Here is a 12,332-nt window from a genome sequence, read left to right on the forward strand (position 1 = left end):
GCTGACTAGCTATACTCAAAGCTGACTAGCTATACTCAAAGCTGACTAGCTATACTCAAAGCTGACTAGCTATACTCAAAGCTGACTAGCTATACCTGCAGGAACTGTTCTGGAAATCAGGAGGGTTGCCTTCTTACTGCCATGCCTCTTTCAATTTGTATTTAAGGTACAGCTATGTAGAATTATAAATAAACACCCTGCCCTTAGTTTGGCTAAACTTCTGCAAGCACAGTTGTCACCTCTAGACACTCCATTTACCAAGAAAAGTTTGCACACTTAGCAATCACATTCAAAGCCGACATCCTAGCCTCAGAAATACCATCAACTGTATTAGTGACTTAACAGAAGAAGATAACGGGGTGCTTCTGTGAACCTTTTTCTCACTGTCCCTGATAGAGCTGCTAATCCAGAGGTATCCAAGGCAGCTTTAGAACTCCAAACTGTACAGTGTTCCAATCTTAAGAGGGAGTCAGCTCGAACACAATCCCACCTCCCATGGTATGCAATGGCCTGGTGACACTTACTGCAACCGCATTGCATGACAATCTGACAGAGGCACACTGCTTAGTTAAAACTGTGCCCCCTCGGCCCACCTGCCACCTGCACAGTGCACAGCACTTTTACAATACCAGAACATCAGCTTTAAACAAAACCCACACAGCTGGTCAGGAGCAGCTGTAGACCAAGGAACAAAGTCAACATGGCCTGCAGGAATACATTTCTAAGTGTTTCAAAATGCCAGATCTTGCAAATAAAATTGACCTTTTCACTTGGCATTCTCTTAAAAGAAATCAGATTTTTGAGACCTGCATCTCAGCTATTTTTAATTCTAGACTCCTATGACTGTAGAATAGCAAAGGAGTTTGAGACAGAATGCATTGCTTCTATCCGCAGTTTTGCCTCCACATACACAACTAAGCACACTTGTGCACACATACAAACTTCTTTGCCTACATGGTCTCTATCTAGAAAGGATCACAAACACCTCTTTCTCTAAAAATGAAAGGTTTTTAATGATTTTTTTCCTAGCACATTACAAAACTCTGACATCTTTTTGCCACTTTATTTTTAAGCAACGACCTCATATTGAATCAGAGAGTAGGGAACGTTTAGAATAAAATACCAAGCCTCCTGTTCAGGGGACTTTACTTAATTGCTTTAAATAAAAAGTGACAAATCATCTGACATGCCCTGCTCTTGACAGCCTGTCACCCTAACTGTAGATCGCATCCTTTTCTATTTCCGTTTCCTTCCTCTTTTCTCCTTTGTCAGTTTTAGCCGTGGCTCCAGTTCTCAATTCACCTGACAAGTCACCCTCCCTTCCTCCGACTATTTCTATAGCTTCCCTAAGCATTAGCTCCCACTACCTGAGTCATAAGAGCCATGCCTATCCCCGTGCCATGAGAAGATGCTGCTCGCCTTGTTCCCATGCTATCATGAAGCTGTTCCTCCACTTAGAGAACACAGGTGGACCAGCTTGAAGGGAGCAAAGCTGAGAGTCCTCACACTGGTGGTGCTCCTCCTCCGCCTTCCCCAACCCACCAGCAGCTCCCCCCAGCTCCCACAAGTGCTACTGCTGGAAAGTTAGTTAACTGCCTGCCCTTGTGTAGTTTAAAAAACAAAGGCACTGGGCTTGGCGCTGTCTTCCATTTTTTCTTTTTTCCAATTATGCTTTCTTTATTGTTCAATTACAATGTCAGTCGATCCTATCACTAAGTCTTTTATCTCTCCCATGAAATAAAGCTATTTTTAATTCTGTAACTAAATTGACTTGTATTCTTTAGTTCTCCCCTCTTTTTTGATTTAAAAAGGGATAAATCGATGGATTCCAGTAAGAGATGGAATCTGATTCTGCCTCAAGGTTTTAAAATCGGTTAAGCAGCCTAAAACTGTGATTTCCTGATGGACATCTAAGGACTTTGAAGGAAAGTTGAATGTGGGAAGAACATAAGGTGTGTTCACTGGCAAGATAGCTTAGCAGGGAAGGGCATTTGCTGACAAGCCTGACAACCTGAGTTCAAACCCTGGGACACACACACACACATACACACACACACACACACACACACACACACACACACATGTAAATGTATAATCATGCCTGCTTCACTCCACTATAAAATATGCTGCTTAAGTGCAAGGCCTGGGTTTGCAAGGTTTCTTTGTTTGGTGTTTTCCTAATCACCCACATGGATGAACATGGATTTAAGTCCCTAGTTCCCCTTAATGCAAAGGGCCTGTTCCAAACCTCCAATGGATTCCCGAAACTGAAGGGATATCAGACTCGTTGCTGACTCTTTTTCTGTCTACACTTACAATACAGTTTAATGTATAAGTTAGGGTCTCTTACTTATAAGAAAGAGTGAAAAAACAAACAAAAACAAAACCCACACAATAAAATAGAACTAGCTCTTCACTACTTTAAAATCTATATAAATATGATCATTCTATCTCTCTTTCATAACACTTCCTCAGACTATGCTTAAAGGCAACACTTTAGAGTTTACCTTTGTCATATCCAAATTTCCAGTTTCACTACCCCACTGCTTTGGGCCACTATTAAACAAAGCAAGGGTTATTGAATGGGATAACTATAATGACATTTCATTTGATCAGTTAACAAAAGAAGCTACGGAGTGAAAGCAGGAGGGTACTTTACACTGTGTGAACACACTGTGAGAGGCGTGATTTATGTCCCACACAGGATACAGTAGAAAGCTACAAGACTTCATTGTGCTATTCAGGGCACCCTACAGTTTAAAACTCAGAATTGGCTTATGTCTGGGATTTTCCATTTAATACTTTAGACCCCTGATGACCATACTTCGGCCTCAACATAACAGACACATACGAGGAAAATGAAACCATGGCTCAGAGAGTATTACTATGTTAGTCTCCAGTCACCTCCAGAGATAGATAACCTAGTCAAAGACTAAGTAAAAACTGCCAGGTTAATGATAGTGTTACAATCTAAAGGCTAAAACACTTGACATAAGCTACTTATTTCAGCTCATAATATTAAATGAACTCTGTTTTGTAAGACTGTAGAACCATCTAGAACATCAGCTTTATGAGTGTTGCCACCATTGCTGTAATTTCAGACATCATAACTGTCACACAATGGTACTGACAGGAAAACAGCCAAATGTGCTCCTCCAGACAAGCAAAAATCATCATGGAAATAACTAGACAATGATAGTTGAACCAACATTTTCAGATGAGAAGAATCAACAAAGGAATGGAGCTGCACATGCATTTATAAAAGAAGAAAGTCAATCCTGAAACCAGATCAAACATTTTCAAATAAAATTAAGTCACTATGTACACAAATACACCTATAACACCCCTCACCCTCATAATCAAGATTTATTATGCACACCCACTTTCTCACACATGGTCTGTTCAGAAACATTCAGATCGTATTTTGGAGATAAGAAAATAGAAGCTCAAAAGGGTAACTCTATTATGAGGGATGGAAGAAAAAGCCCTACCAGATCTGTCTACCCCTAGTCACTATCTGTGGACATCTAAGCTTTGTGGAAGCTGACTGAATGACAAAGCAGAAAAAATCCTTTTCTACTCAATGCTTATGCTCAGTGAAATCCCACACAGCTATTAGAATTGTAAAGGAGGTTCTGCTAACAAGTCCATATAAAGTTACAATGCTGCCTCTGACTGAGGACAGTTCATAAATTGTCATGTAAGGTAACACATTTCGTTAATAGGCTTGAGGGTTAGGTAAGCCCTGTTTTCACAAGCATCACAATGAATGTCACACACAGTCACAGAGCAGACAGAGGTCATCCAATATGTGGAACCCTTACTCCTTAGTCTGCACTAAGGAAAACCATAAAGGAGACATTCTGATCTCTGCTTCAGAACAGATAATTTCCCATTTAATTCACAATAGTATTTACTTAAACGAAGCTTAAGATAGTCTGGGTTTTTTTGTGATTTTTTTTTCTAAAATGTTTTTAATTTTAATAAATCGAGTTTCAGTTAGACTTTGTCTTTACAAATGACTGGTATCTCGGGACTTAACATTTTCAATCTGTCAGTAATGAAAAGGTTAAACTTGAGAGGAACACCCTGGTGGGTATCTGTCTCCCTCAACCATCACAGGGGTGCGGGGAGGGGGAAGGAGGTCACAGTCAGTTACTCCCTACACCAGCACACCAGGGCTCACTGGAACATCTGTAGGCACACAAACACTCTACCCTGCAGCCTTCAGCTTGGCACAAACTAAACAGTGACTCTTCCCCAAGTGCCGAGTTTAATTCCTGGCTTGGCTGAAAGGATTCAGAGAGGGATAAGCAGCCCCTCTGGCCTTCAGGTAGGTCCAATACCTTCATTTCTAGAAAAGATAAACATTTACCTATGTTGATAAGTTCTAAGGGGCTGCCAATGCCACACAAGAGGGCAGAGCCTCTGGGTAGGGGAGACGGGTCTTAGATTTTGGAGGTATGGTTCTGGTATTCAGCTACTGCAATGGCTAATTCCTGTGGGGCGCTATTATTAATCTTGTCAGATAAATGACCCTCTGGCATCAATGTGGGAAGAAAGACCTAATCCTGGTTTCATTGCCAGCAGAAATTATATAGTGTGTGCCTCAAACCTGATTCACAATGCAAACCAGTGTTAACTCACACTGCATAGCAGTAGTCCATGGGGGTACTTGCTATTTTGGAGTCAGGACACATAAGTAATGCTGATCGGTAAGACTGAATGCTTCAGAGTATATACGATCTGTCTTTGGAGAGAAAGTCAGTTCAGACACAGGAAACTACAAACCCAGACCTCACACCATTAGTTCCCTTCTGATACTCAACTATGCCCTTGCTTAAGTGTGTTAAGTGAAAACCTCCCTGCTGCGGAATGCTAGCACAGGACTGAGGACACGGCACCAAGGATGCTGGACCTGGATTTCTTCCCTTCAAAAAGCATCTTTAATGTGCTGACTTTGAAATTTCCCTCAGTTGAAGAGCACAGTCTTTTTTTTTTTTTTTTGGTCTATTTAAAGAAAAACCTTCAGTGGGTTATTTTAGATCTAACATAATTTTTAAACAATTTTAAAAACCCTAGATGTAACTAATGTAGTTATATTAAAACCATGGAAAAGGTATACTCTTCAACTCCAGTGAAAATAGATTCCAGCCCATAAACCAAACTTTCAACAACTCAGTGCGTCAAAAATACTCACATACCTCCAATGTTTCTATTATTTAAATACACAAATCATCTGACTAAACTGCGTCACCTAAGACTTAAATGGGCAAACACTTGTCTCTGTTCCAAAAGGAGACAATGTTTTTAACAGCCCTTTGCTGTTTTTAAGGGCTCCAAGTATATTACAAATATATTTTGAGGGCTCCAAGTTTATTACAAACCTGTGCATTATCCGAGAATATGCCTCTATTTAATCCATAATAATCCACAATCCCTAAGACAACCATAACATGACACAGCAGGCTATAATTTAAGCTGGGGCTTTTTTTTGGGGGGGTGGGGGGAGTTAACTCCTTGGGATCTGGAATCCATTGCCCCTTGTATAGAACAAGCAGTTTTATAATTCTGTATTGCTTTTCATAGGTATTTAAACTAAAGGAGCTTCAAACTCAGTGCTGCCTCTGTCAAAGATGGGGCAGATGTCTAGAAATAATCATTCTGCATGGAGAGTGTAACCACCCAGGGCACGCAGGGTTTTCACTACTGCATTAGGGGTTAACGCTTTCTTTTAGTACCTAGGGGCAGAATGTTCTCAGTTGATAGAAGATCCTCCCTCACACATATGTGAACAGCCCAGGAATAAATTAAACATTTTCCTAAGTTATTTCAGAATCAGAGCAAGCTGCTGGATCTACAATCACAGTCTGAGGGAATGGAAAGCCTGCCCTCACAGCTGCAGAAATACTCTTTCTCAGACACCATTTCCTCACATGATTTACCCCACAAAAGAATATTAATAGATCACATCTTGAGGACTCTCTGGCTGCAAGAAATTGCTTAGCAGTTAATGACATATAAACTCTAGAAGTTCTTCAGGCTAGAAAACATATATGATAGAGCAATCACAGATATTACATGGCTCAAGGAACATTTGCAGGGGGAACAGAAATATAGTGGCCAGTAACATTTGCTAATTCCTGTGAACCAGTCGTTGTGCCTTATAATTTGCATGTGCTAGCTTACTTCACAAAGCAATTCAATTAATAGCTATTAATATTATCCCAATTTACAGGTAAAAGAGAGAAAATAAGTTGCCAAAGTTGATCACAGACACAAAGTGGTAGCATCCCAGATCTAGACTTGTAAACCACAACTTTAGATCTTGTATACACAGTGATGGATATGCACAGTGACAAGAAAGAAATATCCTGTTTTGTTGTCTACACTGAGTCACCAATACCTTTGGCGTATACATTTATCCAACTATTATTAGTTCAAAAGTTTAGCACTTACACCATCCCCTCTGCTACCTATAGAATATCTTGAATGAATGGAGGGACCTGGAAGTTGTTAAGAGCCAGAAGATAGAGAAGCTTTGAAATGCTATCTTTAAGATGACACAACCACTGGAATCATGAACTCACAGTTGCTATGAATACCTAGACTGGGCCTGCACAAGACCAGCCCTATATAACAGGCAGTCATTGCTTAGAGGGAAGCACAAGAGGCCATACCCCATTCTGCTGCACAACTGGCTACTTAGGAAGAGAGAGACAGAGACAGAGACAGAGAGAGGGGGAGACAGAGACTGGATAGTTCCAAACCCATGGCACACAGATGTTTCTGGTTAAACTCAGGGGTCAAAACTCAAACAAAATGATATTAATGTAGGAAATGTGAGAAAAAAATTTTAGGAAGGAGGGAAGGTTGGCAGGGACAGGAGGGAGATAAAAGAGGTGGCTGAATCATAAGAATAAACTATATACGTATATGAAACTGTCAAAGAAAAATAAACTAAGAATAAAAGGTTTACCTGTCTACATCCACTGGCCAAATTCCATCATCCTATAGTCCCTTCTAACCATCTGCAGCATCTCTCATGTATGCTGTCATTATCAGCAGATAAAAACAGCCTTGCTATCTATTAGTTCAAGGACAATGGTATCTACTATATACTGTGTACAAGGTCTGTTCTCAGTTCTTTATAAGTCGTAAATTACTAATCATAGTTGACATCAGTCCATGTGGGTAAAATCACCTCATTTTACAGATGAGAAAATCGAGTTACAGAGAGTTGGTTAAACAGTTTGCTCAAAGTCATGTAGTGACTAAGTGACAGCCAGGATTTGAATCTAGTCTGATAGCGTTGAGTCCTAATCTTGACCATTGTTTTGATGCTTTTTAAACAACTTGCTTTTAAAAGTAAATTTTATTTTGTTTCAACATTTAGTGCCAAAATAAGAAAGAGTATTTCACATCCACAAGCAGGAAGTACACTTCATACCTCTCTAAGGTAGGTAATAATAACTTACCAAGCTTACTTTATCTGACAGCAGTATGAAAGGAGGCCCTCTTTGTATTCAATATAAAATTACTCGAGTCATCTCACAGTTCATGAGCTGAAATGTGAACTAAAACGGGATAATTCTATTTTTCCTAGGGGGCGGCGGGGGGAGGGGGGTAGTTCAGGAACTTCCTCTGTTTCCCTGAAAGAATCCTCAAAACAAAAAGGAAAGAAAGCTGCGACTGGACGGGCTTGGGCTCTAAAGTATCCCTGGCAACCGCCTAATTACTTACTACACTTCCGTTAGTATGTGCAACAGCGGGGGGGGGGGGGGGGGGGGGGGGGGGGGGCGGTGCGGGGAGACGGACAATTTCAAGCTGTTTCTCCGCTTTATGCTAGGTATTCTGAGACTCGTCTTTCTGTTTTGAAAGACTTTCCTAACTTCTTGTCCCAACAAGCGAAGTGTCCCTCAGAATGCAATTCTGAGTCTCGTTTCTATACATCCAGTGCAGAGTCAGTAGAGACACCTCATCCACGGTTTCCCTTCCAACTACGGCTTCCAGGCAACCACACGGGCTAGAAGCCTACGTGCTTCCGACAGGGTTACCCTAGTAAGAGTCCCAGGAGAAGCTGCAGCGACTTCTGAGCACGGGTTTGCTAGCGCTCCTCCTGATACTCTTGCCTTCCAGCACCCCGATGTCGACAGAGGGCCGAACTCTCACCTCCCGTTCCCTAGCTGTCCGTCACCATGGCGTCCATCTAGTCCCTTCGCACTTTTGGAGTCCTTATCCAGTTCAACAGCCTACAAGGTTTCTGTCATGAACCAGCGAAGACAATTTATCCAACTACACAGCCCAAAGAACACGGATTCCTGGGAAATGTAGTTCTTCGGGCTCTCAAAGCAAGGGCGCTCTAGGAATGCAGGACTACAATTCCCAGAAATCAAAGCAAAGCCAGTCCTCCACTAAAATAGGTCCAAACTGCTGCTAAGATAAAGTAGTGTCTGTGATTTCCTAACGGGGGCAGGAGGTGTCTTATAATTCTAAGACAAGCACGTAAAATGACTTTTCTTTTAAACAAGCCTTTTGTATGAGGAAGAATCTAAGCATAATTACCAATATGAAAAGATATTCTAAGTTATTGCGTTTTATAATTCTTTCAGATAAAAGACCTATTCACAATCAAAAATGTCCCTGCAGATGGTAACAGTCGGTCATAACATAGCCTTAATTCAACCAGGCTTCTCACTTATGAATTTCGATGGCCAAGTTTTCTTCTTTGGCCAGAAAGGCTGGCCTAAGAGATCCTGTCCTACTGGAGTCTTTCATTTTGATATAAAACAAAATCATCTCAAACTGAAGCCTGCAATCTTCTCTAAAGATTCCTGCTACCTCCCACCTCTTCGTTACCCAGCTACTTGCTCATACAAAGGCAGCATAGACTCTGACAAGCATCAATATATCATTCACGGAGGGAAAACACCAAACAATGAGCTTTCCGATAAGATTTATATTATGTCTGTTGCTTGCAAGAATAACAAAAAAGTTACTTTCCGTTGCACAGAGAAAGACTTAGTAGGAGATGTCCCTGAACCCAGATACGGCCATTCCATTGACGTGGTATATAGTCGAGGGAAAAGTATGGGTGTTCTCTTTGGAGGACGATCATACATGCCTTCTACCCAGAGAACCACAGAAAAATGGAATAGTGTAGCTGACTGCCTACCCCATGTTTTCTTGGTAGATTTTGAATTTGGGTGTGCTACATCATATATTCTCCCAGAACTTCAGGATGGGCTGTCTTTTCATGTTTCTATTGCCAGAAACGATACCATTTATATTTTGGGAGGACACTCACTTGCCAGTAATATACGCCCTGCCAACTTGTATAGAATAAGAGTGGACCTTCCCCTGGGTACCCCAGCAGTGAATTGCACAGTCTTGCCAGGAGGAATCTCTGTCTCCAGTGCAATCCTCACTCAAACAAACAATGATGAATTTGTTATTGTGGGTGGTTATCAGCTGGAAAATCAGAAAAGGATGGTCTGCAGCCTTGTCTCTCTAGGGGACAACATGATTGAAATCAGTGAGATGGAGACCCCTGACTGGACCTCAGATATTAAGCATAGCAAAATATGGTTTGGAAGCAATATGGGAAATGGGACTGTTTTCCTTGGCATACCAGGAGACAATAAGCAGGCTATGTCAGAAGCATTCTATTTCTATACTTTGAGATGCTCTGAAGAGGATTTGAGTGAAGAGCAGAAAATTGTCTCCAACAGTCAGACATCAACAGAAGATCCTGGGGACTCCACTCCCTTTGAAGACTCAGAGGAATTTTGTTTCAGTGCTGAAGCAACCAGTTTTGATGGTGACGATGAATTTGACACCTACAATGAAGATGATGAGGATGACGAGTCTGTAACCGGCTACTGGATAACATGTTGCCCTACTTGTGATGTTGACATCAATACCTGGGTTCCGTTCTATTCAACAGAGCTCAATAAACCCGCCATGATCTATTGTTCTCATGGGGATGGGCACTGGGTACATGCCCAGTGCATGGATCTGGAAGAACGCACACTCATCCACTTGTCAGAAGGAAGCAACAAGTATTATTGCAATGAGCATGTACAGATAGCAAGAGCATTGCAAACTCCCAAAAGAAATCCCGCCTTACAAAAACCTCCAATGAAATCCCTCCACAAAAAAGGCTCTGGGAAAGTCTTGACTCCTGCCAAGAAATCCTTCCTTAGAAGACTGTTTGATTAATATGGAAAAGCCCCTCAGACTCAGGTACACTGCTCTCTGAAGCTACTTTGTCAATCATAAACATTATTTTGATTTTTGTTTACTGAAATCTCTATGTTGTGTTTTAGTTATGTGAATTAAGTGCTAATGTTTTGATTTATTGTTAAGTATAACTATTCTAATGTGTGTGTTTTTAACATCTTATCCAGGAATGTCTTAAATGAGAAATGTTATACAGTTTTCCATTAAGGATATCAGTGATAAAGCATAGAACTCTTGCATTATTTTGTAACAATCTACATGTTGAATAGTAACTAAATACCAATAAATAAACTAATGCACAAAAAGTTAAGTTGTTTTGTGTAGTAAGTAGCCTATAGTTGGTTTAAACAGTTAAAACCAACAGCTATATCCCACACAACTGCTGTTTATAAATTTTAAGGTGGCCTCTGGATTATACTTATGAACAGAATTACATATATTGGTCAATACCATGAAGAAAAACTTAATTCTATATCAAGCCAGGCATGGTGATGGTGATACATGCCTGTAATCCTGGCACTTAGGAAGTGGAGGAAGGAAGTTTGTGAGTCTGATGCTTGTTGAGGTATGATCTTTTGCTATGTATTGTAGTGTATGAGCCCCAAGACCTGTTTGACCCAGAGACAAGAAAGTCCACACATATATCCAAGTAATGCTATGTTACCTTGCCCCCCAGTTATTTGTGATTAGGTGAATAAAGATGTCAACAGCCAATAGCTGGGCAGAAGAGCCATAAGTGGGGATTGATGTAGGAGGAGACCATGAGGAAAGGAGAGAAAAAAGTGATGGAGGAGGAGAAAGATGCCATGAGCTAGGAGTTAAGAAAGCATGGCCATGAATGCTGGCCAATTGGAGTTAAGAGCAGCCCAGATGAAACATAGTAAGTAATAACTCAGGGTTATCGATAGAAAATAGATTTTAGTACCATAGTCTGCCCAGCTTTAGAGCTGACTATGGCTTATTGTAAATATAAAGTTTGTATGTGTCTTTTATCCAGGAACTAAATGGTCAAAGGTGGAGTAGAAACTCTGGATTGGGATTAAATTTTTCTACAACAAATCCTGGCCTGAGCTAGATTTTATCTCAGATCCAAAGGCTGACAGAACAAAGAGCACTGGTAACATTGCCACCTGCCATGCACAAAGACCTGAGTCTAATACTGTGGACATTTTCTTGAAGTAGCTACATGTATTTCTGGAGTGAAAACATATTCCAACAATATGTGTTTGTTTGAATCACTCACTCACTTTGGGCCCTCACATTATATGCTTTCAAAATCAATGGTTCACCCCTTTGAAAATGCTTAGCCATAGTCCCTCATCTTCCTTAAAGACAGTTGTCATCTCTGGAAATAGTCACATGTCATTCAAGGTCCAATACTGTGCAGCTCTGAAGTATTGCATTACCACTTTAAGTGAAAAGTGAAATATGAACATGAGCTCAGACAAAGGTTTGGGGCTATCACTCTCAGGGAGGCTCTACTGCTAAGTCCTGAGCTGCTTTCACATGAATACAGAAATTATAACAAAAAATATGTAATCAATAAAAAGAAAACTTTCATATTCCATAAAAGTCTTAGTTTCTCGTAGGAAAAGCACCAAATCTCTCATTGTGGCTTGTAATGATTCTTTAGTTCCACCACCTTCTTCCCTAAACGCAGTCTGTGCTTGAGTCCCCATCGTTGTTCAACATCCTTTATCAAAAAATAAGACAAGGTGGATGACAGCTGAAGAGAAACAACATTTGAAGCTGGTCTCTGGCCTATATCCACATCCACATGCCCATATGTACACATGCGTCCACAGCCACATGACCACGTACACATATGGATACACACACACACACACACACACACACACACACTTTTTTAATTCCAAGATCCACATTAAATATGGGACCTGAAAAAAAATCATCTCTAGAGAATTTGTTGTCTCGCTTAGAAAGAGGCCAAGGCACCCCATGGAAGGAGTTACAGAGACAAAATTTGGAGCTGTGATGAAAGGATGGACCATCTAGAGACTGCCATATCCAGGGATCCACCCCATAATTAGCTTCCAAACGCTGACACCATTGCATACACTAGCAAGATT

At 40.8% G+C, this 12,332-nt stretch overlaps 2 protein-coding genes across 4 annotated transcripts in view; one reads left to right on the forward strand and one right to left on the reverse strand.

Moving 5' to 3' along the window:
• C2H11orf74 (chromosome 2 C11orf74 homolog) overlaps nucleotides 1-8,323 on the reverse strand; it is a 67,794-nt gene extending 59,471 nt beyond the window's left edge. Inside the window, exon 1 of one of the 2 annotated variants that reach the window (XM_021186309.2) lies at nucleotides 8,173-8,323. The gene's annotated coding sequence lies outside the window, so the exon portion shown is untranslated. Of the gene's footprint in view, nucleotides 1-384; nucleotides 531-8,172 lie in introns of those variants that run through there. The other variant, XM_029474673.1, reaches the window with a different exon arrangement.
• On the forward strand, nucleotides 4,108-11,808 carry Rag2 (recombination activating 2). Of its 2 annotated transcripts, XM_021186290.2 has the most exons (3): nucleotides 4,108-4,333; nucleotides 7,397-7,459; nucleotides 8,613-11,808. In XM_021186290.2, exon 3 carries the CDS (start codon nucleotides 8,638-8,640, stop codon nucleotides 10,219-10,221), a length of 1,584 nt encoding a protein of 527 aa, XP_021041949.1. In that variant the 5' UTR covers nucleotides 4,108-4,333; nucleotides 7,397-7,459; nucleotides 8,613-8,637; the 3' UTR covers nucleotides 10,222-11,808. The 2 variants fall into 2 exon arrangements, with proteins under 2 accessions (XP_021041949.1, XP_021041956.1); XM_021186297.2 differs by lacking the exon at nucleotides 7,397-7,459 and having other exon boundaries at nucleotides 8,613-10,859.
• Nucleotides 11,809-12,332: the final 524 nt, after the last annotated feature.

The sequence above is a fragment of the Mus caroli genome, chromosome 2, assembly GCF_900094665.2.
Source record: "Mus caroli chromosome 2, CAROLI_EIJ_v1.1, whole genome shotgun sequence".
Lineage (NCBI taxonomy): Eukaryota > Metazoa > Chordata > Mammalia > Rodentia > Muridae > Mus > Mus caroli.